The sequence below is a fragment of the Perognathus longimembris genome, chromosome 15, assembly GCF_023159225.1.
Source record: "Perognathus longimembris pacificus isolate PPM17 chromosome 15, ASM2315922v1, whole genome shotgun sequence".
Lineage (NCBI taxonomy): Eukaryota > Metazoa > Chordata > Mammalia > Rodentia > Heteromyidae > Perognathus > Perognathus longimembris.
Window position 1 is genome coordinate 20,314,324 of NC_063175.1, and position 26,190 is coordinate 20,340,513.

General features: G+C 44.6%; 2 protein-coding genes across 2 annotated transcripts in view; one reads left to right on the forward strand and one right to left on the reverse strand.

Moving 5' to 3' along the window:
- The first annotated feature begins 259 nt into the window (after positions 1–259).
- Positions 260–25,475, forward strand: Rmc1 (regulator of MON1-CCZ1). The gene is made up of 20 exons (XM_048363642.1): positions 260–493; positions 1,060–1,136; positions 6,297–6,381; positions 7,871–7,927; positions 9,002–9,088; positions 13,060–13,200; positions 13,771–13,874; positions 15,249–15,338; positions 15,446–15,551; positions 16,395–16,506; positions 19,695–19,739; positions 19,961–20,014; positions 21,205–21,333; positions 21,843–21,949; positions 23,512–23,631; positions 23,916–23,993; positions 24,210–24,314; positions 24,402–24,470; positions 24,556–24,781; positions 25,318–25,475. The coding sequence occupies exons 1-20, from the start codon at positions 392–394 to the stop codon at positions 25,395–25,397; spliced, it is 1,974 nt and encodes a 657-aa protein (XP_048219599.1). The 5' UTR covers positions 260–391; the 3' UTR covers positions 25,398–25,475.
- Npc1 (NPC intracellular cholesterol transporter 1) overlaps positions 25,228–26,190 on the reverse strand; it is a 53,846-nt gene continuing 52,883 nt past the window's right edge. Inside the window, exon 25 of the mRNA XM_048363640.1 lies at positions 25,228–25,923. Within this exon, the coding sequence (XP_048219597.1) occupies positions 25,841–25,923 (83 nt within the window). The 3' untranslated portion in view covers positions 25,228–25,840. The remainder of the gene's footprint in view (positions 25,924–26,190) is intronic.

Consider the following 26,190-nt stretch of genomic DNA (forward strand, 5'->3'; position numbering starts at 1 on the left):
AGGATCCTGGGCTCAGACCCCGCCTTTGCTTCGCCTCCACCCGCTAAGGCTTTCCAGTGTTGCGCTCTCCCGGACTTCGTCCCCCTCCCTTAAGAAAAGGGGCGGAGCCTTCCTCTCGGGGTGGGAGGAGGAACGCCTTCGGCGGGTGGGCCCCACCGCGGGACGGGGCCCCTTTAAGTGTCCAGGCCTCGAGTCACGTGGTGGGCGTGGCGGAGGCGTGGCACCAGGAAGCGGCCTGCGAGCCGGTCCCGAGCGCCGCGCGCCGCCGCCCGCCAGGACCCGACGCCCCTCGAGCTCGAGCGCCCCGCGCCGGCGCCGCTCGCCGGGCTCCACGCTGGCGGCCGCTCCCGGGGTCCCTGCCGCCGCCGTCGCGGGCGCGCCCGCCCCGGCCATGGGCGAAGAGGACTACTACCTGGAGCTGTGCGAGCGGCCAGTGCAGTTCGAAAAGGCGAACCCGGTCAACTGCGTCTTCTTCGACGAGGCCAACAAGCAGGTTCGGCCGCCGGGGTGGCCGCGGACCGGGACCCGGGACCCGGAGCCCGGTCACCTCCGAAGCCGAAGCCGCGCGCTGCCGCCGGCGCCCGCGCCTTTCCCCGCGCGTGGGCCGAGGGGCCCTGCGCCTCGCGCCGGGTCGCCGGGTGTCACCGCGGGGCCCCGCGCCCGCGCGCCCGCCCGCCCAGGGCTACGTCCCTTCACCTGCCACTGGCCTCCCCGGTGCCTTCCACCTCCTGTCGCTGGTTACGCAAGCTGGAGATTTTTTATTTTCTTGGCCGGCGCGTACCTGACCGCGTCCATGGCGCTGGTGCGCACGACCGACCCGACCCGACCCGCTCCCGGACGGCCGCAGTGGGAAACCCCGGGCCCGCAGCCTTTGTGGTCTCTGCTTGTTGATTGCATTTCATGTGCCCAGCCAGGCATCAGCGCCTAGATGGGTGTCGGGGTCGTTTCGTTGAACCCAAGGCTGTGGTACTGCGGAAACGATGGTTGGCAGGTTGGGGGTGAGTGTAGAGAGATCCTTTCAAAGTCGAGACCACGAACGCTACTGCTTTTCCTTCCCAGGTGTTTGCTGTCCGATCAGGTGGAGCTACTGGGGTGGTCGTGAAAGGCCCGGAAGATAGGCATCCCATCTCATTTAGGTAACAGTCTTATCGTTTCTCCGGATCCGTTTACGTATGTGAACAAGATGGTGTTTTTCTGATTCGATAAAAGGATGTTTGCCTGTGTCTTCCCTTCGGGTGGAATCCTTTCTGAGGAAGAGGAAGCCACATAATAGAACTGAAATATGTGTAGCAGTTGTTGTAGGAATCAGATATCCCTAAAGTAGGGCACCTACTTCCTGGTACTTAAAATGGGCAAGTCAGTGCACTTGGGCACTCACTTCCGGTTTGTTGATGGAGTGGGTAATAGTGGCTTTATTTCCTCTTGCCCAAGTCTTTCTAGATTGTTTGGTGGGTGGAGACGATTCAGTATTTCTCATAGAAGAAGCTCATGGCTTCCACTGTTCTTAAGGTGACTGGATGTTCAATTTACACAAACCTGTAAGCAAAGTTTGGTGTGTCGGTACACCTGTAATACCAGTTCCTCCCTACCGCCTCCCCAAGCCTGAGGCAGGATCTGGAGTTTGAGGCCAGCCTGGGCTGCATAGTAAGACTCTAGTCTCAACGCACACACATAGGCATGCATGCCAGAAATCACAGCTGAGAGTGGTAATGAGAAACCACAGGAGAAAACAGTTAACGTCTTTTTTTATTGTTTTTGTGTATACGTGCATGTGTGCCTGTACCATGGCTTGAACTCGGGCCCTTCAGCTTGCCAGCTTGTTTGCTTGCTTGCTCAAAAACAGCTGGTACTCTCTCACCTGAGCCAGGCTTCCTTCCAGGCATAGCAATCACTTCTGGCCATCCATGTGCTAGGCATCAAGCAAGTGAAAGTTTTGAATTAGGTGGATCCCCTTTGGGGAGCTCATAAATTAAGGGAGACAAGAGAATAGACAAACAGTATTTGCAGTGTTAAGTGCTGTAATAGAGCTCTGTTGACAAAGTAGGAACACATAGAGACCAGAGGTTGGTCATGGGGTAGTCAAGGGAATACCTTGGCTATGGAAATGGGAGATGTTCTCAGGGCACAGCCTGTGCACAAGAATTTGGAATATCAGTAGATCAGTAGGAGGATTTCTCAGTGGAGAATCAGGATAGATAACACTTCGTGATCTGGGGATACCAGTTCTGCATAGCTGAAGGTCATAACTTTTATTTATTTATTTTTTGCCAGTCCTGGGGCTTGGGACTCAGGGCCTGAGCACTGTACCTGGCTTCTTTTTGCTCAAGGCTAGCACTCTGCCACTTGAGCCACAGCACCACTTCTGGCTATTTTCTTTATATGTGGTGCTAGGAAATCGAACCCAGGGCTTCATGTATATGAGGCAAGCACTCTTGCCACTAGGCCATCTTCCCAGCCCAGGTCATAACTTTTAATCATATGAAGAGGTGATAGTGTGGACACTGGCAGGGGTCAGCAATGACCTTTTTATGTTTCCCTATGGAATTCAGGCTTTATTACTGAAAGGTTGTCAGGCTGAGTGTGGCAGGATCACATCAATGGGTATTAGGAAACAACACACTGGCTTTGTCCTCGAGGGTGGGTTGTAGCAAGCATTGTGGAGGTCTGGATAGCACTAAGATCATGGGGTGATCCAGCTGAGTCAGTTGTTGGCTGGGCCAGGGCTATGAGGTGCAGGCTCAGTACATAAGCAACCAGAACATGCTTAGAACAAACACTTCCTGATAAAACCCTCTGGTTGATGTGGGAAACCAGACCCAGCTGTCCTTGAGAGTCTGGATTTGGTGGCCTTGAGGAGTTGGACAAGGTATAGTACTGAATTTTACTTTATTTTGTGTGCCAGTCCTGTGACTTGTACTCAGGCCCTTGATGCTGTCTCTTAGCTTTTTTTCTGCTCAAGGTGGGGCTCTGCCACTTGAGCCACAGCTCCACTTCTCTTTTTTGGTGGTTATTTGGAGATATGATTTTCATGGATGGAAGTGGCACTGTGGCTCAACATGATAGAGTGCTAGCCTTGAGCACAAAGAGGCTTAGAGACAGAGCACAGGCTCTGAGTTCAAGCCCCAGGACCAGCAAAAAAAAAAAAAGGGCATTTCTTTGGGCAGGGAATATAACAGTGGTAGAGTGCTTGCCAGCATCCATGAGGCCCTAGGTTAGATTCTTTGCTACCACAAAAACATAAAATTAATAAAATAAAAAATGGAAAAATAATCATTGAAATTTAAAAAATAAAAAGAATTTCATGGACTTTTCTGTCCAGGCTGGTTTTGAACTTCAGTCCTCTGATCTCAGCCTGCTCAGCTAAGCTTACAATCATGGGCCACTGGTACTCAGCTGAATTGAATTTTAAAAGAAAATAAAAAAAAATGCTTTGTTAACATATACTCAGCTCATGATAAAATGTACCTAACATATATAACATGATGAGTTTTGACCCAGGAACCCCAATATCAAGCTCAAAACAGTGAATGTATCTTGTAGATGGGAATGGTAGGGAAACACTGAGAGAGAGGGAAGGGGTGATAGTGTCCAAAAACAGATGCACTCTTTGCCTGGCTTATGTAAATGTAACCCCTCTGTATAGTACATCACCTTTATAATAACAATAAAAAATTTTAAGTAGCAAGGGAAAAAATGAGCATGTTTATATTGTTCAGTGTCCTCAGGCCCTTCTGCAGTCATCTTTTGGGTGCCTTTTGAATGTGGCTTAAGGTGGTGTGGCACTGTCTATGGTCTTGCTAGGGGTGGGGAAAAGAAAGAGCAGTTTTCCTTCTGGAAGCTTTCCATGAGAAGAGGGGAAAGCTGGATTTGAGGAGAAGGTTACTGTGTAGGGACAGAGTGTATTACTGTTTTGTTTTTTTTTCCAGTCCTGGGCCTTGGACGCAGGGACTGAGCACTGTCCCTGGCTTCTTTTTGCTCCAGGCTTGCATTCTACCACTTGAGCCACAGCGCCACTTCTACCTTTTTCTGTTTATGTGGTGCAGAGGAATTGAACTCAGGGCTTCATGCATGCAAGGCAAGCACTGTACCACTAAGCCATATTCCCAGCCCCCACAGTGCATTTTTGACTAAATGCATTCTCAAATGATATGTACATATGACCCCAATTTGACAGTCACTATCATAATGATAATCTGTCCAGCATCACTTGGATTTTTTTTTTCTTTTGCTAGTTGCAGGGCTTGAACTTGAGGCCTCATACTCTTACTCAGCTTTTGTGCTCACAGCTGGTGCTCTGCCATTTGAGACACACCTCTAGTCTGATGAATTAGAGTTGGGGTTTTAGAGACTTTTCTGCCCAGGTTGGGTTCAAACTGAGATCCTCCAGACCTCAGCTTCCACAGAAGCTAGGATTGTACCTTTGGGCCATCGGTGCCCAGCTGGAGTTACTTTTTAAAAAAGTCTTAGCCACCTGAAAACACTACAAGAAGGAACAGGAGAGACACTTAGGTTCCTTGGCACAGGACGAAACTTCCTTAATAAAGGCCCAGAAATGCAACAAATCAAAGAAAGGTTGGATAAATAGGACTGCTTCAAGCTGCAGAGCTTCTGCAGGACAAAGGACATAGCTTGCAAGATAAACAAAGCCCACAGATTGGGAGAAGATCTTTACCAGCCATACAATGGACAAAGGCCTCATATCTAAAATATATGCAGAACTACAAAAATTAAATTCCTCCAAAACAGATCCTCAAAGAACCAACAGCCCCCTCAACAAGTGGGCTAAAGACTTAAAAAGAGACTTCTCTGAAGAGGAAATGAGAATGTCCAGGAGACACATGAAGAAGTTCTCCACATCACTGGCCATAAAAGAAATGCAAATTAAAACAACATTGAGATTCCATCTCACCCCAATAAGAATGTCCATTATCAGGAAAACTAACAATAACAAATGCTAGAGGGGATGTGGCCAAAAGGGAACCCTACAACATTGTTGGTGGGAATGTAAACTTTTTCAGCCACTCTGGAAAGTGGTATGGAGATTCCTGAGAAGGTTAAACATAGAGCTCCCCTATGACCCAGCAGCCCCACTCTTAGGCATCTACCCAAAAGATAACAAACAAGAACACACTAAAGCCACCAGCACAACAATGTTCATCGCAGCACAATTTGTCATTGCTAAAATATGGAACCAACCCAGATGCCCCTCAGTAGAAGAATGGATCAGGAAAATGTGGTACATACACACAATGGAATTTTATGCCTTTATCAGAAAGAATGACATTGCCCCATTTGTAAGGAAATGGAAGGACTTGGAAAAAATTATACTAAGTGAAGTGAGCCAGACCCAAAGAAACATGGATTCTATGGTTTCCCTCATAGGGAATAATTAGCACAGGTTTAGGCTAGTCACAGCAGAGGATCACAAGGGCCGAATAGCTATGCCCTTATGAACACATAAGATGATGCTAAGTGAAATGAACTCCATGTTATGGAAACAACAGTTATATCACTGTTGTAATTACTTTCAACATGCCATGTGAAACTGTAGCTTTTTTTTTTTTGTTCCTCTTATATCCCTTTCCTGTGGTTGTCCCCACTCTATCACTGTATCTCATCTGAGTACCCTGGATACTGTATATACTGGTATTAGAACTAGGGAAGGGAATGGGAATAATCAAAATTGAGAGACAAAGGATAAAAAGACAACTCCAAAAGCAATCCTTGCAAAACCATTTGGTGTAAACCAACTGAACAATTCATGGGGGGGAGAGGGAAAGGGGAGAGGGGAGGGGGGAAATGAGGGAGAAGGTAACAAATTGTGCAAGAAATGTACCCACTGCCTTACATATGAAACTGTAACCCCTCTGTACATCACTTTGACAATAAATAAATAATTATTCAGAAAAAAAAGTCTTACCCAGGTGCTGGTGTCTCATGCCTATAGTGCTAGCTACTATGAGGCTGAGATCTGAGGATGGAGGTTTGCAACTCAGGCAGTCCAGGCAGATACAGCCTCAAGACTTTTATGTCTAGTTAACCAGAAAAAAGCTACAAGTGAAGGCATGGCTCAAGTGGTAGCCTTTTTGCTAGCCAAGAGTATAAGACCCTGAGTTCAGGTCCTACTACCAGCACTAAAAAAAAAATAAATGGAGTCCTCCAGGCAGTTTAGAAACAGCCCAGTGTTAAACTAGGATTTGCTGATTCCTGAGTATTTATCTGGGCTTTTTTAGCCAGTAAATAATAATAGCTAGAATTCAGTTTTGTTTACCTAACCTCTTTTTTTCTTCTTAAAGAATGGATGACAAAGGAGAAGTGAAGTGCATAAAGTTTTCCTTAGAAAACAAGATACTAGCTGTGCAGAGAACCTCCAAGACTGTGGTAAGATACAGCTTTTGAAACAGCTTTAAAAAGAGACATTGGAAATACAGTGGGGTGAGAAGGAGTTGCCAAATTTAGTTTTAAAGGAAGCATTTATTTTGCTGTCCTGAAAGGTATATTTGTAGAGCATTGGGTTGGAGCCTTTGTAGATAAGAAACACATTTGATAAATAAAATCTTTAATTTGGCATTTGTTACTTGTTTTTTTATAGTGCAGTTTGAACTTCATACATCTTTGTTGTCTGATAGCTAGCAACATGGATGATGTGAGCAGTAGTTTTCATGAAGGTACCTTCATTTGCCAGCTTCTCTCCTTTTGTATGCTGGATTTAGTAGGAACATTTACTGAGAGTTGGAGTAGGTAACTGGCATTTCAGCCTTAGAAATATTCATCATTTGGGATGGAAATGTGGCTTTGTAGTAGAGTGCTTGCCTAGCATGCATGAAGCCCTGGGTTCTATTCCTAAGTACCACACAAACAGAAAAAACAGGAAATGGTACTATAGCTTAAGTGGTAGAGCAGTAGCCTTGATTATAGAGAGGCTTAGGTACAGTACCCAGGCCCTGAGTTCAAGCCCTGGGTATGGCAAACAAAGGAAATATTCACCGTTGTGGGCTGAGGGTGGAGTTCACTGGTAGAGCATTTGGTCTCATATGTGCAAGGCCCTGGATTCCATCTTCAGCATTGGGGGAAGAAAAAGCCTAGCACCAGTGGCTCATGCCTGTAATCCTAGCGGCTCAGGAGGCTGAGATCTGAGAATTGCTATTGAAAGCCAGCCTGGATAGAAAAGTCTGAGACTCTTATCTCCATTTAACCACCAAAAAAAGCTGGAAGTGGAACTATGGTGGGTCAAGTGGTAGAGCACTGGCCATGAGCACAAAATCTCAGGGTTAGTGTATAGGCCCTGAGTTAAAGCCCCAGGACTGGCACAAAAACAAACAGCACCAGGAAATAGAAACATGTTTTCATTGTTATTGTTGTTGTTGGTATTTATTTTTGCTTTTCAGTTTTGTGTTTTTTTTTAAGAGGGGATAAAGGGGGCCACAAAAGGGGAGGGAGGAAGGGTGAACAAGGACAATCATGCTATTCAGTATAACTTGTGGGTAGGGATGGAAGGTGGAAACTGGGAAAGCAAAGGAAAGGATGACATTGTCCAAAACAGAAATGTACTCATTACCTGATGAAGTGGCAACTCCTCTGTATACTACCTTAATAACAACAATAAAATTATATTTTAAAAATCCCTAGCAGTCTGTTTCTCTGACATTACCCATGTGAAGGATGCATTTTCAGAATGGTTAAATAACTCTTACCTGGCCAATAAATGTTCTCTTGTTAAGGAGGCAGATTGGTCTCTGTATCGTTTCAGTTTTGGGGTGCCACAAACTGATCACTTCTAAAATTTAATTGTTGCATGCCTAGGTGGGTCAGCAGTAAGCTCCTCCATCCACATTTTTTTCCTTTAATGTGTTATTTTTTTGTCTTCTAGGATTTTTGTAACTTTATCCCTGATAATTCTCAGCTGGAATATACCCAAGAGTGCAAGGTATGGGCTGGCTTCTTCCTCACCTGGCAGCCTTGGTGAATGGGAGCCTGTGTGAGGAATGAGGGGTGAGGAGTGGGTTGGTGGAGGCTCTGACGTGGACTCAGGCTCTGGGAAAATGCTGAGATCAACCAGGGCCTTGCTGCTCCAAGACCCTGGACAGTTGCTAGCATTGAAGGTCTGCCTTTGTTGTGGAGTTGGGAGGAGTTAAGGGGGAGCAGCAGGTACCTCCAGTGTTTGCTGACTGTTTTGGTCCTGCCCTATTTTCCTCATTGGTCTGAGTCCTGGCTTTCCACAAAGATGCTTTTACTGGAGGGTTTTGGTGAGGATTTTTTTCCCCTGTTCTCAGCAGTGTTTTCCTTCCTCCAGTGGTTGTCCTTCCCCTGGCCTTGAATTTTCTCTTTTCCCACTGTAGATTCTAATCCATGTTAAGGAGATTTGCTAGAGAGTGCTCTGCTTTAAATGAGCATGTGCAATCTGAGAAGCTAACTAAAGTTGCTAGTGGATTTTTATGTCTGAACAAATGATAGAGGCATAGCCCCAAGTAACAAACCCTCCTATCCCTGCAGCTACTCTGCTTATGAAACAGCTCCCCACTTTTGCCCTATCTGCCCTCTTGTTTGTGGACTCAGAGTTCCCAGCCCTATTTTAGTCAACACTCACTGATAAACTTTAGGCCCTTATACTTCATGATGCCAGTTTTGTAATATGGTTAAGAGAATGTGGGCAATACTTTGATACCTAGAGGTAGAAGTGGATGCCTAGTAGCTGTGACTAGTTATCTTTGTACAGAACTCAAGCCTCCTACATTCTGTTGACTTAGGGAAAGTTACAACAAATATAGGGAAAACTATATTTAAAAGAATATTTGAACTGGGCATGGTGGTATATACCTGTAATTTAGCACTTAGGAGAGTGAAGACAAGGCCAGTCTGGGCTCCATTGTGAGTGTTAAGAAATACTTTTCCTTTTCTTTTTCTTTTTTTTTTTTGGCTTGTTGATGAGTAACCAGTCTGAGTTAACTTTCATTGTAGAGTAATACCAATTACCAAGCAATCTTTCTATAATTCTTTCCAGACTAAGAATGCCAACATCTTGGGCTTCTGCTGGACCAGTTCCACGGAAATTGTCTTCATAACAGATCAAGGGATTGAATTTTACCAGGTATTAAATTTACTATTTATGCTTGTTAATAAGAGGTAGTTTGGTGCCTTTGGAATTCAGTATGAAAGAGATAACTTGAGGAAGGGGAAGGTGACTTAGTGGTAGAGTGCTTGCCTACCATGCATGAAACCCTGAGTTCGATTCCTCAGTACCACATAAACAGAAAAGGCCAGAAGTGGCACTGTGGCTCAAGTAGTAGCGTGCTAGCCTTGAACAAAAAGAAGCCAGAGACAGTGCCAAGGCCCTGAGTTCAAACCCCAGGTCTGGCAAAAAAACAGAGAAAGAGAGAGTGTTCAAATCCTAGTACCTTAAAAAAACCCAACAAATCAAACATTACTAAATCTATTGTAGAAGTCCTCAAGAATCCACAGAATAACTATTATAACCAGTTTGGCCCACACTCCTCCTTTTTCTACACACAAACATTCTTTTATGGAAAGGGGAATATTAGTATAAACTTTGGCAGTTGGTTTTTGGGCATAGAATTATATCTTAAATATCTTTTCCTTATTTTATTCTGACTGAGTTGTATTCTGCTTTGTGGTTAACAGTGTTCACTTACCAGTTCCTGTGGATGTCTGTCTGGTCTCATTGATGTGACAAACACATATACATAGATTTATACTTGTATTTTTGTGTGAAGCAGTTCTTGGAATTGCAGGACAGATGTGAACAGAAAGGATAAACCTCCCTCAGGCTTGCACTTTCGGTTTCAGTATAGGAATCTCCACTTCCTACACCTTTGCCAGAACTGGATGTTTAGAGAGGTAGAAAGAGGTTTCTCTGTTCTACTAGAGATGTGAGCATCACTTGTAAGAAGAGTGCTGATGGTGTCAGTTTTTTGTTTGGTTTTGTTTTTGTTGTCAGTCCTGGGGCTTGAACTCAGGGCCTGAGCACTGTCCCTGTCTTCTTTTTGCTCAAGGCTAGCACTCTGCCACTTGAGCCACAGCGCCACTTCTGGCCTTTTCTATATATATGTGGTGCTGAGGAATCAAACCCAGGGCTTCATGTGTACGAGACAAGCACTTTACCACTAGGCCATATTGCCAGTGGTGTCAGTTTTTTTTATTGTGGCAAAAAGCACATAATTACCATCCTAACCCTTATTAAATAGGTGGTTCAGAGCAGATTCCTTCCTTCTAGAACTGAGATTCTGCATCCATTAAACAACCCCCCTTTTTCCTCTCCCAGCCCTGGCAACTTTCAGCTTCTTATTTCCTTTATGGTAGATTATTTCAGATACCTTATAAGCAGGATTAGTACACTGTGTCTTTTTGTGATTGGCTTATTTCCAGACAGGGTTTTCTTCTCTTTAAGGCTTAATAACATCCTGTGTTATTGTGTGTATGTACCATATCTGCATATGTCGTCATCTGTTGGTAGGCATTCCTTTGCTTCTACCTTTTGGTCATTATGAATAATGCTGCTAGAAACAATATGCAGCCATCTCTTTAAGGTCCTGTTTCTAGTATTTTATACGTGTATACCCATTTCTGGGTTATCTAGTAGTTCTATCTTAATTTATGAATTGAGATAGGATCTCACTGTGTGGCTTAGCTGGCCTTGGACTTGAGATCCTTGTGCCTTATACTCTTTAAGTGTTGGGACAATAGATGTTGTTGGTGATTCTGTTGTTAAAACTTTTTGGTCATGGGCTGGGGATATGGCCTAGTGGCAAGAGTGCTTGCCTCCTATACATGAGGCCCTGGGTTCGATTCCCCAGCACCACATATACAGAAAATGGCCAGAAGTGGCGCTGTGGCTCAAATGGCAGAGTGCTAGCCTTGAGCAAGAAGAAGCCAGGGACAGTGCTCAGGCCCTGAGTCCAAGCCCCAGGACTGGCCAAAAAAAAAAACAAAAAAAACTTTTTGGTGACATACCACTTCTATGACAAATATTGTAATATTGTAATTCTAACAGTGCACCACAGGAGTTCTAGGTTGCCTATATCCTTGTCAACTAGGATGTTAACTTGTTATTTTCTGTTTGTTTGTTTTTCTACTGGTGGAGATCAAACCTAAGGCTTTCTACATTCAAACTAGCTCTCTGTCATTGAGCTAGAGCCTGCCCTGTTTTTTAATAGCTATTTTAATATTGTATGTGTTTTAATAACATTCTAGTGAATATGAAGTGATCTCCTACCATTGTTTGGATTATTAGTGATGTTATGAATCCCCCATCTCAAGTACTAGAGATTGAACCCAGAGCCAAGTGCATGCTGGGTAAGTGCTTCCCCACAGAGCCATACCCCCAGCCTTGAGCATGTATTGGTGTGCTTGTGGACCACTTGTGCATTATCTTTGGAGAAGTCTTTATTCAAATCCTTTGCCCATTTTTTAGATTATTCTGAGTGTGTATATGGTTGAGTTATAGGAATTCTTTATACATTCTGGAAATGCACTCCTTACATGATTTGCAAGACTTTCTTCCCTGTCCCTAGATTGGTTGTCTCTTCACTCTGTTTAGTATGGTCTACCTGCTAGGCCTATTGAGGCTACTTCTGAGGAGCCAGTGTGAAAGGCGCTAGCTTCTTTCAGGTTTTAATTTTATTGGCTGAATGAGAGCAATATAATTTAGAATTTATGGATGGAGAAAATATACTCATGTAAGAGAAATGTGAGAGCCTAATGGTGTGGTGCTTTGTTATAGGGCTATCATCAAGTACTCTGTAGAGAGGACACTTTAAACACCATACACAGAGAACTTGAGATAACTTGCTTTTTGCAAAGCAATTCTTCACAGTCATCTCTCCTGTGATGACTCCATTTAAAACCCCTGTCTGTCCTCTGTGGTGGGAAGATGTACATGATGGGAATTGAGTTGGTCTTCAGGTCCTCAAGACATAGCTTGAGAAGAAGGAGGGGTGCAGTATGTAATTATTTACTGTGCATAGATAATGGAGACCTGTGCCTCCAGCCTTGATTTCCCTGGGCTTTGCACAGTGTTCCTTATCCTGTCAGACTATATATGTATATTTCAAAAGTGTTTTGATTCTAAAATAATATGTCTTATGGATTCTTGAGTTAGGAAAAGGGAGACAGTATCCCCTGCTAATCAAAGATGGAGACTAGGCAGAGGCAGATTCGGGTATATTTTTTGCTTGAACTCATGGCCTGTCCCTGAACTGCTTTTGCTCAAGGATAGCAATCTACCACTTGAACCACAGCACCATTTCCGGCTTTTTCTGAGTAGCTTATGGGGAGATAAGAGTCTCACTGACTTTCCTGCCCAGGCTGGCTTTAAGCCATGATCCTCAGATCTCAGCCTTCTGAGTAGCTGGATTTACAGGTATGCTCCACTGGCACTCACTGGTAAGGGGCTTCTTTAGACCATTTCCTTGGTGATGGAGAATCTATAATTCCTTTCTCTTTGGTGCCTGTATGGACTTTGTAGTGAGCAGCCTGCAGGTTGTAATTGTGCTATTCAGTTGCTCCTTCATCTGTTCAGTAGAACTGATGATACTTGCCTCTTGGGGTTACTGTGAAGAGTAAGTGCAGGTATGAAGAACACTACATAGAGCCCCACAAATAGCCCTGTGCTAGTAAATAGAATCACTTATATAATCAGTGGGCTTGTTTTCTTTCTTTCCTTTTTTTTTTTTTGGCCAGTCCTGGGCCTTGGTCTCAGGGCATGAGCACTGTCCCTGGCTTCTTTTTGCTCAAGGCTAGCATTCTGAAACTTGAGCCACAGCGCCACTTCTGGCCATTTTCTATATATGTGGTGCTGGGGAATCAAACCTAGGGCTTCATGTATATGAGGCAAGCACTCTTGCCACTAGGCCATATTCCCAGCCCCTTATTTTCTTAATTTACTGTAGTAAATCCTTTTTTTCCCCCCTCTCCTTTGGTTGGTACTGGGGTTTGAACTCAGGGCCTCATGCTTGCTGGGCAGGCATTCTGCCACTTGCACCCTCTCCTAGTCCTATCTTGTGCTTTTGAAATGAAGATTCAGTCTCTTGAACTTTGTTCCAGGTATTACCAGAAAAGCGGAGTCTGAAACTCCTGAAGAGCCACAACATCAATGTGAATTGGTACATGTATTGTCCAGAGAGTGCTGTGATTCTGCTATCTACCACAGTCCTTGAAAATGTTCTGCAGCCTTTTTATTTTAAGGTAAGAGTAAGTGTACCCTCTTCTAACTTAAACTTCCCCCCCACCCCCCCATATTCTGTTCTATTACCATACCAGGCAAGTCCTTAAAAGGGACAATTTCCTCCAACATGAGTCTCACTGCCCTGACCACTAGAGGGCACACTGCACAATCCTAATGACTCCCAGGAATGATTTATTCTGTGTGAAGACTTGTGGTGAGAATAGTATGTAATTGTAAAGGAGTTAAAAATAGCTAGGCATTGGTGGCTTGCTCACAATTGTAGTTCTAGCTACTCAGGAAGCTGAGGATCCTGGTTAAAAGCTAGCCAGGGCAAGAAAGTCTGTGACTCTTTATCTTCAATTAAGCCACAAAAACCCAGCAGTGGAGCTATGGCTCAAGTAGTCTCAAGTACCAACTATGAGCCCAAAAGCTGAGCAAGAACTCAAATCTCTGAGCTCAAGCTCCAGTACCAGCACACACAGAACAATTTAGTGTGTGTTGGCACACATATACACACTCACAAAGGGTGTATGTATCTCTTCATTGATTTAAGACATTAAAGACGTTTTCTACAATTTTTCCCCCAACAGGCTGGCACCATGTCGAAGCTACCCAAGTTTGAGATTGAATTACCAGCTGCACCGAAGTCAACTAAACTTAGCCTTTCTGAACGAGACATCGCCATGGCCACCATGTATGCCCCTCTTTGAGGCGATTCTTTCTTGTGGTGGCTTTTAGTGACATAAATAATAGGGTCCTTATGAACCCTCTATTAGAAGACCTTAGAATTTTCTTTTTTCTGTTTCATGGGTAGATTTTACATGTATAGGAAACTTGGGGTCTTTTGTCATTCTTTTTTAAGTTTTACTAGCTCTGTGTGAACTATCTGTGTCATACAATGAGAATATTGAAGTAAGTTCTTAGTTATCTTAATCTTAGAATTTTCTTACAAAAACAATGTTCATTTTCTGAGTTGTAGCTTAATAAGATTTTTTAAAGCTAAAATGTCAGTGCTTTTTAAACTGCATTGTTAAAATGTACAATTAATTTATGCCAAAAGCATAGGAAAATGCACTTCTACACACAAACATTCTCTCAAGAAAATAGACTTTTTCTTAAATGGACATAGAACTCTGAAGTATTAGGTATATTTTCCATTTGGAAAATATATCAGTTTTTAGGCTTTTTGATGAAAGTTTCCAGCACAGAAATGGAAACTGGTACCAAAGCTCTCTTACCCTTCACCCCTGATGCCACAGCCATCATGATTCCTAAATTACTTATAATTCTGAGTTCCTGCACATAAATTCTTAGTAGCACAGTTTTTTTTCTTTATTGACATTTCAGTTTATACATACAATCCTGGCTGACAGTTTCCTTCTCATTCCATGTTAACCCCAGGATAGAGGAAGGTATCTATGAACGTGCACAATGCCATTTATTAGATGATTCTAAACAAGAGTAGTGATTGTATTTTCCTACTGTTAAGGAAAATTCAGGAAGAAAGGAAGGAAAATAGCTATAGTTTTATCATTCCACAATAACTTAGCATATGTATTTTAATATTTTTGGACTCTGCTTGGATTTATGGTTTTGTATGCAAATATTGGTCAAACTGTGTGAAGTTTGTGTTCCTTTCTCCACTCATGAATTTTTTCTCTTCTTTTGGTATTGGTACTGGGATTGAACTCAGGGCCTGGATACTGTCTCTTAGCTTTTTTGCTCAGGCTGACACTCTACCAATAGAGCTATACCTCTACTTCTGGCTTTTTTTGTTTTTGTCTTGGTTAATTGGAGATGAGTCCTACAGACTTTTCTGACTGGGCTGGCCTTGAACTTCAATCCTTAGCTCTCAGCTTCCTAATAAGTAGCTAAGGGTACAGGCACCTGACTTTCCACTCTGGTTTTAATAGGCTTTGTATCAGTAACTGCCTTCTCTTTCTAAAAATCATTGTTGGCTGCAAAATTGAATGAATTCTCATAATTAACTATGACCTGCTAATTCAGCCTTTAGAAAGGAGGAGTTTTAAGTGGCCACACAGGGTTTACATGTCTGTCCTCTCCTTAGATACGGGCAGCTTTACGTTCTCTTCCTGAGACATCACTCTCGTACCTCCAACAGCACAGGGGCGGAGGTCGTCCTGTACCATCTGCCACGGTATGCCCATGCTCTCTGCCCTCGCTCTCTGGTTTTGATGTCACAACTAAGGCTTGGTATTTTGGTTGGGTTCTTTTTATTTTCTTAACCTTCCTGTTGTTTTACAGAGAGGGAGCATGTAAAAAGATGCATATATTGAAGTTAAACAGGACTGGAAAGTTTGCCCTAAACGTGGTGGACAACCTTGTAGTTGTTCATCACCAGGATACAGAGGTGAGAGCTGGCTATGGGAATTGGATTTGTATTGTACATGTGAGACTTGATCTATGAAAATTGAAAAACTTTCTAAAGGGTAAGAAAGTACTCTTTTTTTTAATGCCAGTTACTGGAGCTTGAACTCGGGACCTGGCTACTATCCTGTAGCTTTTTCTGCTCAAGGCTGGCACTCCACCACTTGAGTCACACCTGTACTTCTGACTTTTTGTTTTTGCTTGTTAATTGGACATAAGAGTCTCATGGACTTTCCTGCCCTGGCTGGCTTTGAACTGTGATCCTCAAGACCTCAGCCATCTGAGTAGCTAGGATGACAGGTGTGAGCCACTGGCCACCTTGCTCAGAAAGTGCTCTCTGTGCCTAAAGTCTTCCAGGGTAAATGAGTTTTATATTCTGATAGTTTGGGGGGTAAAAGTGATTTCCTGACAGGTAAGGATGATTAAGAACTGTTTGAGGGCAGCTTGGCTGGGTGTCCTCCCCTGAGCCTGAGTGTCCGTGAGCTCTGTGCTCCACATGAGTGTGAAGGACAGTGCCTGACAATGGTTGTATAGCACTCTGGGGCCCTTGAGATCTGAAGTGAGCCCCACGTTTTCTAGGCTGATATAGACAAGCCACTTCCCTTTCATCTTCTCCATGTCTGACCAATGGAGGTGTTCCAAGTGAACAGGGAAGGAGCTGTTAAATCGCACTCAGCTTTTCGGGGGAAGGGCTGCAAGTGCTATGAGTGGAGGTGGAGATAAAAGGAGAGTTGTGTTAGTGCACACTGTGGGGGTGGAGTACAGACACAGACTTGGATCTGCAAGGGGGAGATGTGATGGAATGTTTTCTTTGTCTTCCCGCCAGACATCGGTAATATTTGACATCAAATTACGGGGAGAGTTTGATGGCACGGTGACCTTCCATCACCCTGTGCTCCCAGCTCGATCGATTCAACCCTATCAGATCCCCATGGCAGGTAAAATGGAATTCTGTGGAATTTCCCCATGTCTCCATGTTCTGTCTGTGATCTTGGGGAGTGGCGTTTGTTTTTTCCCTGAGCTGTTGGTGCTTTTGGCATTGGGATGCAAGGCCTTATGCATGCTAGGCAAGCATGTGGTCACTGAGTCACCTCCTCACTCAATTATTCTGTTTTTAAAAATGGCCACTGTGGCCTGGTATGGAATCCAAGTTACTCAGGAGGCTGAGATCTGAGGATCACAGTTTGAGGCCAGTCTGTCTGAACAGAAAAGTCCATGGGATTCCCTCTCTAGTTACCAGCTTAAAAAAAAAGCTGGAAGTGGAGGTGAGGCTCAAGTGGTAGAACACCAGTTGTAAGTGAAAAAGCAAGAGCTTGAGGTGCTTAATCCAAGCCTCAGTGCGTGAGCGTGTGTGTGTGCACATACAGACACAATAAAGTAAGAAGGCCTCTGTTGCTGATTGTATAATCTGAAATAGTGTTGAGGAAGGATTTTATAACATACAGCAGTTTTCCTTTGTTGTTTTGTTGTTTTTTTTTTTGCCAGTCCTGGAACTTGAACTCAGAGCCTGAGCACTGTCCCTGGCTTCTTTTCGCTCAAGGCTAGCACTCTATCACTTGAGCCAAAGTGCCACTTCCAGCCTTTTCTATATATATAGTACTGAGGAATTGAACCCATATATATGAGGCGGAGCACTTTACCACTAGGCCACATTCCCAGCCCTAGCAATCTTCCTTTGAAGAAAATAGCTTTCTCTTCCCTCAGCATTACAGTGGAAAATTGTAATTACCCATTGAAGTCAAAAGTTGCTAAATCCCTCACGGTTTATTTGCTTGAGCTCTGTAGCCCAGAACTTCATTTGGCTAGATATTATGGGTGTTATTTAAGTGGGTTTTTGTTTCTTCTCACTGTCCCGTTGTGTGGTAGTTATAGTAACTTCTGTCTATGGTACTGAGCTGCTGATCCTGTGCTTCTGCGGTTTATTCTAGAATGTTTGTCCTCTTCCTGCTGAAGCACTTGGGGAAAGCTGGAAAGGATGAGGTCAGGCTTTCCAAAAGGAAGAAAGAAGCCATGTGGCTCCCAGTATAAATCCATTCCAAGACAGAGCTCTGCTCTCTTCATTGAAAAGACAGTTGGTTAGGATGCACTTATATAGGTGAAGTCTCATATAAACCCTAGTCAGATGCTTGGCATTTGGAACTCTGATAACTGTTTTGTTCATACCTAAAAGGAATGCCTGTTAGGAAGCACCTGGGAGTTGGCCCAGACTGCACCTCTTAAGCAGTCCATGTATGAACTTTAGAGAGGGGAAGTTGAGCATCAGGCTCAGGGGGATTGAGAATTCATGGTCAGCAAGCTAGTCTCAACTTGCTAAGTCAGCAAAAACCTTAACCAGGGTTCCCACAGATGGGTGTTAGGTTATTCTGCCTTCTTTGTTCTTTCTGGCATTTACCTTTTCTTTAGATAATAACATTAGCGCTAAAAAAGTAAATTGTAGCTGGGTGCCAGTGGCTCATGCCACTAATCCTAGCTATTCAGGAGGCTGAGATCTGAGAATCATAGTTTAAAGCCAGACGGAGCAGGAAAGTCTGTGAGGGACTGATCTCCATTTCACCACCAAAAAGCCGGAAGCAGAGCTGTGGCTCAAGTGGTAGAGCCTCAAAAGCATGAGCACAAAAGCTCAGGGACAGTGGTCAGGCCCTGAGTTCTCAGCCTTGGGATTCAGCTAGATGTGGTGGTGTACTTCTGTAATCCTAACTACTCAAGGCAGGAGGATCTTAAGTTCAAGGCCACTGAGCTGAGACTGTGTTGCAAAAAGCAAAAAAGAAGATGGAGTGTGTTGGATGATGACCTCACATCTGCCCATTGAGTGTGAAGGTAAATGCTGAGGTCATGTGTGTGTGGCTTGTCTTATGTTGCCATTGGTGGGTGTAAAGTCAGGAACTGAAGGGGCTGTTTTGAAAGGGGATGGTTTTTCTTGTCTTTGATCTGTTAAACTAGTGTTCCTCCATTTTTCTGCACAAAAGGATCACCTGGGGGCCTTTAAAGCCTGAAGCCACCAGGCCCTCAGGCATGGGAGTTGGTGGTGTATTGGGCAGCAGATTTGAGGCCTGGTGGCTCAGAGTAGGGGTGCTGGGCTGAAGCCTGGCTGGTTGGACTTTTTCTTGCATTTGGGTCTGTTCAAATTGACCACTTGAATTCACTCAACCCTCTTATTGTCCCTGGGTAATGGGAGCACAGCTAGGAACCTTGTTTAGTTTGTAGGGCTGCCCGCATGACACATAAAGCAGTATAAAACTAGTCATTTGAGGTGAGTGTGCTTCTTGTCAGATAAGCTCTCAGTGCTTGGGACCTCCTCGGTGGCAAGTCATGCTAATTGCCTAGGTATGGAATCGCCTTTTCAGTGACTGGGAACTATCTGTGTCATTTTCTGGGGCCTGTGTAAATGGTGAGGAGTCATCCCTGGTTATTAAAAAGACCAAAGCTTTCATGTGCTTCCCTTCCCTGGGGACACATTTTTCCTGGTTATTCCCTTTCTTTCCTGTGTGAGTCACTGGTGAGTCCTGGTGAGACGGGCAGCGTTCTCATTTCTTCCTTCCTTAGCTATAGGCAAGCAAATATACATTTACTAACAAAGCTTTGCCTTTTTTTTTTTTTTTTTTTTTTTTGCCAGTCCTGGGGCTTGGACTCAGGGCCTGAGCACTGTCCCTGGCTTCTTTTTGCTCAAGGCTAGCACTCTGCCACTTGAGCCACAGTGCCCCTTCTGGCCTTTTCTATATATGTGGTGCTGAGGAATGGAACCCAGGGCTTCATGTATATGAGGCAAGCACTCTTGCCACTAGGCCACATTCCCAGCCCCACCCCTCTTTTTTTATGCTGGTCATGGGGCTTGAACTCAGAACCTAGATGCTGTGTCTGAGCCTTATGTGCTCAAGGCTAGCTCTGTACTAGAGCTACAGCTCCACATCTGGCTTTTTGGTGGTTAGAGATGAGTCTCGTGGTCTTTCCTTCCCCTGGCTGGCTTTAAACCTTGATCCTCAGATCTCAGCCTCCTTAGTAGCTAGGATTATAGGCATGAGCCACTGGTGTCCAGCTCTAAAGTTTTGCTTTTTGTATCCTAAGTACCAGTAACAGTATTTGCAGTGTTTGCTGGCTGCTGTGCCTCACTTGTTTTCTCAATTTGTAGGTCCTGCCGCTGTGACCAGCCAGTCTCCTGTACCATGTAAACTCTGTATCCTTCACAAAGGTGTTGGCACTGCACAAAGGGGAGAGTAGTCACCCCTTTTTCAGACCTGGAGTACCCCTGCCCCTAGCCCCACTCCAGTGAGCTGTGGGCATGGCCCTGAGAGCCACCCTTGGGAGCTTTTCTGACCATAGGGCTCCTTTGGTGGCCTGAACACATAAGAATGGGATAATTTTTATTCCTGATTTAGAGTTTCCTATAATATGTGGACTCTTCATCCTGGATTGTCTTTCAACCTGACATCATTATCAGCGCCAGCCAAGGTAGGTGTGCTTGGATGATGGTCATGCTAGAGAATGGTGCTTCTTGACTGTAATCACTTAGCAATAGCGGTTTCAGAGAGGTCCTCTTCCCTCAGCCTGTGAATAGAATTGTTTTCCTCCTTAGATTCCCATCCCTAGTGTGTGTTCATCTTATCATGAGCATATGCTGCTTTCATAATGAAAGGAACAACTAAGAATGGGCATTCCTTGCTACAAGCCTAGTCTGAAAAGCCAGACTCGACAGCACAGTGTCTCCATTCTTCTGCTGTTCCCACGTGTACCTATGCCCATTCCTTTTCTATGTGTTTGGAGCCTGTTCCTTGCTCACTTGCTGGTGAGGCCTCCCCAGCCTGCCATGCTGTTAGAGAACTTTCCACTTTGATCTACCAACCACATATTTTCCTGTCGTAGCCTCAGATTCTCAAGGAGAGAGCCCTAATACCGTAGGCATTCACCAAGTATCTGGAATGTGTTAGCTATGGCCCTGCCTTGGTATGAGTTGAGAAAGATGTCATTGATCACTTTTGGTGTAGCAGAGTTCCAGTTACAGAAGGCCACACCAGTCTTTTTGCCTGTCAGTGAGGTGTTCACATGTGTGGGTTGACAAGTGGATGGATTCTAGAATTCCTCTAAGGAGTGAGCAGGAAAAACTAAAATACAGGACTGAGGTTGATAGCATGTTAGCATATTTTTTTGTGTGCCAGTTCTGAGGCTTGAACTCAGGGCCTGGGTGCTGTTCCTGAGCTTTTTTGCTTAAGACTAGTGCTCTACCATTTGAGCCATGGCCCCACTTCTGGCTTTTGGTGATGAATTGGACAGAAGAATCTCATGGACTTTCCTGACCAGATAGGCTTCAAACCATGATCCTCAGATCTCAGCCACCTGAGTAGCTGGGACTACAGATGTGAGCCCAGGGCACCCAGTACATCTTTTTTCTACTTGAGAAATGGAAAGGGATCTAGGTGCCATGGAGGGGAAGGTGCCACTTGGAATTGCCCCCTATGGTTGGGAGTCATTAGTGCATCTCTGAATGCTGAGCTGGCTTGTAAGGTTTCAAAAATAGCTTGTCTGCTTTGCTGTTAATTAACTGCCCTTGCAGTCTCCCTGCTCCCCATGAATGTTTAGGGGAACCACTTGAGCTTTTGTTTGGTTGCACCATATTGTTAAATTTGCTGCCTCTTAAAATCTAGGGTTTCTGTGGAACCTCCAGGTGAAACTTCAGCCCATAGTGAATCTCCTGCCAGATAAAGGCAGGCTGATGGACTTTCTTCTCCAGAGGAAGGAGTGCAAGATGGTCATCCTGTCCGTTTGCTCGCAGAGTAAGCTGTCCAGTCCTTCCCCATGGGTCTGAATCCAGTATTTGCTGGTGGTATTTATTCCTAGCTTTGTCATCTTTCGGAATCTAAGTGTTGAAAAAAATATATATTACTATTTTAAGCATTTTCTACTGAGCTAAGTGAAAGACGATCTATGCCTGGAGTCCCAGTTACCTGGGAGGCTGAGAAGGGAGAATAGTTTTGGCCTAGGAGTTCAGGGCTAGCCAGGAAGCATCTCGAGACCCCTCCCCCCCTCAAAGATAACTCCCCTCCTCAACAACAGACCAAATGGCAGAATCTTCTGGTATCTCCCATAGCTATTTTCTTTAGTCACCAGACAGGGATCTGGAGTGATTTTCAGATGTTAGCTGTCTGAAGCATAGCATTTCTCTGAATGCCCTTTAAGGGAATGTTTGCATTAGTCTCCCTTTGAGATTGCTTTATCAACAACATGCTGAAACCCCAAAGATTACACAATCCATTTATCTATGTGTACACTGTGTCCTTTCCAGTGCTGAGTGAGTCAGACAGAGCCACACTGCCTGTGATAGCCACTGTTTTTGACAAACTCAACCAGGAGTATAAGAAGTATTTGGACGCTGAGCAGAGTTACACAATGGTGAGTTAGATGGACTGTGGCACAGGCTCTTCCCTCCTCCCCAGCCCCCTATTCTCTCAGTAGAATAATGTAAGATTATGGTAGCATGACAATCACTGAGGTTTGATGCATCTGCAGGCCCTGCACCCACAAACTCTAGGCTACATCTCACCGAAGTGCCTTCCCTATTTTGCTGTTTTTTTTTGTGTGTGTGTTTTTTTGCCAGTCCTGGGGCTTGAACTCAGGGCCTGAGCACTCCCTGGCTTCTTTTTTACTCAAGGCTAGCACTCTACCACTTGAACCGCAGTGCCACTTCTGGCTCTTTCTATATATGTGGTCCTGAGGAATCGAACCCAGGGCTTCATGTATATGAAGCAAGGACTCTACCACTAAGCCATATTCCCAGCCCTTGCTGTTTGTTTTTTAAAAGTTTTGAATCTATGTCTCTATGTTTCAAGGATCTGTCCATCCTTGGTCCTGGCTTTGCATTATTTAATATGTTGCCAGCAGCTGGACTTAGCAAATTATAATTTCTGTTATTTGTCACAGCTTCCTCCTTTCTCTCTAGTTTATAATAGCTGTTAAAGTAAGACATATCAGAATTCAGTCAGTATTCCATCTAGACAGTGATGGTTACATATTAGTATGTTGTTTTTCAGTGAGTGGGCATCAAATGCTTGTTGTAAAAGGTTGGTTTATTGCCAGGTACTGTTTTCAGAAGCAGGAGGAAGCTTAGGCGAAGTGGGAGGATCACTTGAAGGACTTTATTAGTCCTAAGGGGAACTGTGGATGCAGTGAAACAAGAAACCCAGAGCTGCACTCTGCTCTGGCTGGTGGGGACACAGGTCTGAAGTGGACTGCTGGAGGAGGCTGGGCTTCACTGGGCTCCTCCCTGGGTCTTGCAGCTGGTCCACTGAGCTGTAGGAGTCAATAGACCTGACCTGGCAGTTTCTGAACTTCCCTGCACTGTGGCTATCAGACTTCATGAGACCTCAGCACTAAAGTGTGACCTTCTCACCAAAGCCACAAGGGGCGCCAGGACTGTAGAAACAGGGGTCTTGGCTGCACCTACAGTTGCAGAACCCATGGAGGGGTCCAGTGGCTTAAAACATGATAGAAAACAACCAGCATCACCCCGAAGCTCTTGAGTCCTATTTGGGGGTCTCAGGATTACCACTTGTAAACCCTCGTACCCGGGTCAGTGCTTGCCCAATGGGGGAAGGGAGGCCATGACTTCCATCGCTAGCACCACAAAAAATACAACACTTAGACTTGTTGTAAGAGCTGTTCATTTATTGTTGGAATGCAACTAGCTATTTCACTTTTATTACATATCAAATGCTATATAATCCAGGGTTAAGAAAATTAAGGTTGGTTAAGATTCTTGAGACATTAGGGAAAATGTGACTTGGGCTGATTTAAATCCCACCCCCCCACCCCCCCCATACACACTTGGCGACTGCAGATGCCCAACTGCCCCCAGCCATTGTGGGAGAAGTTCTTGTGAAGTGGGTCCTTTTGGCAGCAGTGGTTGAGCTGCTTGTCTATAAGATGGGCAAGATCCCCACTTGCGATTATTTCAGGCAATGGAAGCAGGGCAGAGCCGGAGCAACCCGCCTCTCAAGAGGCCGGCGCGGACTCAAGCCGTGGTGGACCAGTCTGATGTGTACACCCATGTGCTGTCACCATTCACAGAAAACAAGGTACACACAGCTTTTCAGCCTCTTGGACCGAGTTCTCCAAATGGGAAGTTGTGGGCAGTACCAGGACGTACTGCAATATATAGGTGCTGTCTTGCTGAGGGCGTGGTGTTCTCAAGTTGGCTCTGATACTCAGATCTAAGAAATAATCACTCGTATGACTGTGGTTAAATGGTGCACTGGGCCCCTTCACGGTGGGAAGGAGAAGGGGTGGGTGGCGATAAACCAGGAGTTGCAGTCGCTCCTTTTACACCTTTAGCATTTACAAGACTCTTTCTTCCGTGCAGGAGATGCCACAGAAGTTTGTGATAGCAGTGCTGATGGAGTACATTCGCTCACTGAACCAGTTTCAGATCGCAGTACAGGTACCTTCAAATCCCCATTGCAACCTGACTGAGAGGAGCTGCAGAGACGCAGGGTCCACTTTCAGTTAGGGACGGACTTGGGTTCATGCAGAATTTTGAGTGCTTTGCATTGAAAATTCTTGTCTACTGTAACTTTTGCCTCTGAGTTAGGAGCCACAGCCCCCTAGCCAGCCTATGGATTTGGCAACACCTTGTCCTTTGTCCTTTTGTTGCCAGCATTACTTACATGAGCTTGTCATCAAGACACTCGTGCAGCACAATCTCTTCTACATGCTCCACCAGTTTCTACAGTACCATGTGCTCAGCGACTCCAAGCCTCTGGTGGGTATCACCAGGATTTAACTTTTTGTGATTAGAAACAGAAGACAGTAAGTAACCTTCCTGCTGAAGTCTGGCCCTGTCTTTCAGGCCTGTTTGCTGCTGTCCCTAGAGAGTTTCTACCCTCCGGCCCATCAGTTGTCTCTGGATATGCTGAAGGTAACGCTGCTCACAGCTTCTGACCACGTGACGGTGCCTTCCTGTTGCTTGTCCTGACCTGCATTTCTCTCTCCCTTACTTCCAGCGACTTTCCACAGCAAATGATGAAATAGTGGAAGTTCTTCTGTCCAAACACCAGGTGTTAGCTGCCTTAAGGTTTATCCGGGGTATTGGTGGCCATGACAATATTTCTGCCCGGAAATTTTTAGATGCTGCAAAGCAGACTGAAGACAATATGCTTTTCTACACAATATTCCGGTTTTTTGAACAGCGAAACCAGCGTTTGCGAGGGAACCCAAGCTTCACACCAGGTAAGAGCAAGTAGCTCTAGTTAGAAGGCAGCTGTGGCTACCTGGCAGATCCACGTCAGTAGTGGCAGACACACTGACACTGCCCAGCCATGGCTCGGAGGCCAGTGGGGTCTGCACGCTGGCGGCTTCTGAAGGCACTTGCAGTCTAGGTGTTCAACCACTGTAGGCGATGTAGACACACTGTCTGACTACTGAGAATACAGTATCTGGTGGCTAAGGGACTTAAAGAGCTTGGAGTAATAAGTTTCAATATTGGACAAAAAGCACAGGCTAATTCCTCTCATCTCTAAAATAGCGGTAAGATCTGAGATTGGTTTCTTTCCGAAGGGGAGGAACAGAATTCTGAGACTCTAGAGGTTGGACTGATCACAGTGACAGTGAGAGTTCGTCTTTCACTTTGTAGGAGTTGAGAAGGTACCAGTTTTACAAGAGGGGCCACCCCAAAATGTAGGAAAACAAGGTATTTTATTACAAAACAATTTCAAGTTAAAACCGAGGACACCACCTATGAGGTACTGTCTTGTTTTGTTTTGTAGGAGAACACTGTGAAGAACATGTTGCCTTTTTCAAACAAGTATTTGGAGATCAAGCTCTAATGAGGCCCACAACATTCTGAAATTCTAGTTTTGTTTTTTATATAAAAATGTGTACAAAGTTAATTTATTGCATTAATAAAGCTCTTTAAACTACAAAATGTTATATTAAAGTGTATCTACAACATCCGAATGTTACTAAAAATATGGTCTAGAACATGTATGACGGCTCCCTCCCAAACAGGAGACAGTGCCACTCCTAGCATTGGCCTGTAAAAAGTGTCAGTGAATAGATGGCACTCACAGATGGGTGTGACCTTCCTCTTGCCCAAGGTGAGAGTTCCTGAAGAAGCTTTAGTGTCCCGCAGTCACCTTCAGGTTTCATAATACTGCTTCACAAGTTCAGCATGCGGTCCTGAGTTTAAAAACATGATGTCTGGAGCTGCTGTGACAGCCCAACCACCAGTGGTAACTGACAGTCCTTAGACACAGTTCATTCAAGTTAATTACCACACCCCATGGGAGGCTAGAAATTCAGGAGTCGTTCTCGCTCTGTGCCTTTGAATGGATCTTGAGTGGTTTGTCTTTTAGCTCTATTCACTGATGGCCCTATGAAAAAGAAAAGAATTTATACTTCTTTCTCTTAAGAAATAATCTCCCAGAGATGCATGCATCCTTTTTGGTAGTATTGCTTGTTTTAGGCCAGCTCAAAATCAGTACTATACTGTTTTCAACCAGGATCATGAGGACAAGGAGAGTAATCACAGATAAAAGATAAGGACAATCTCCAATTAAGATGAGCAGCAGAGGCAGCATTCTGCTAAGCAGACAGGGAAATGAGCTGCTCTACAGCTCCGCTCAGTTTCTGGTTCTGGC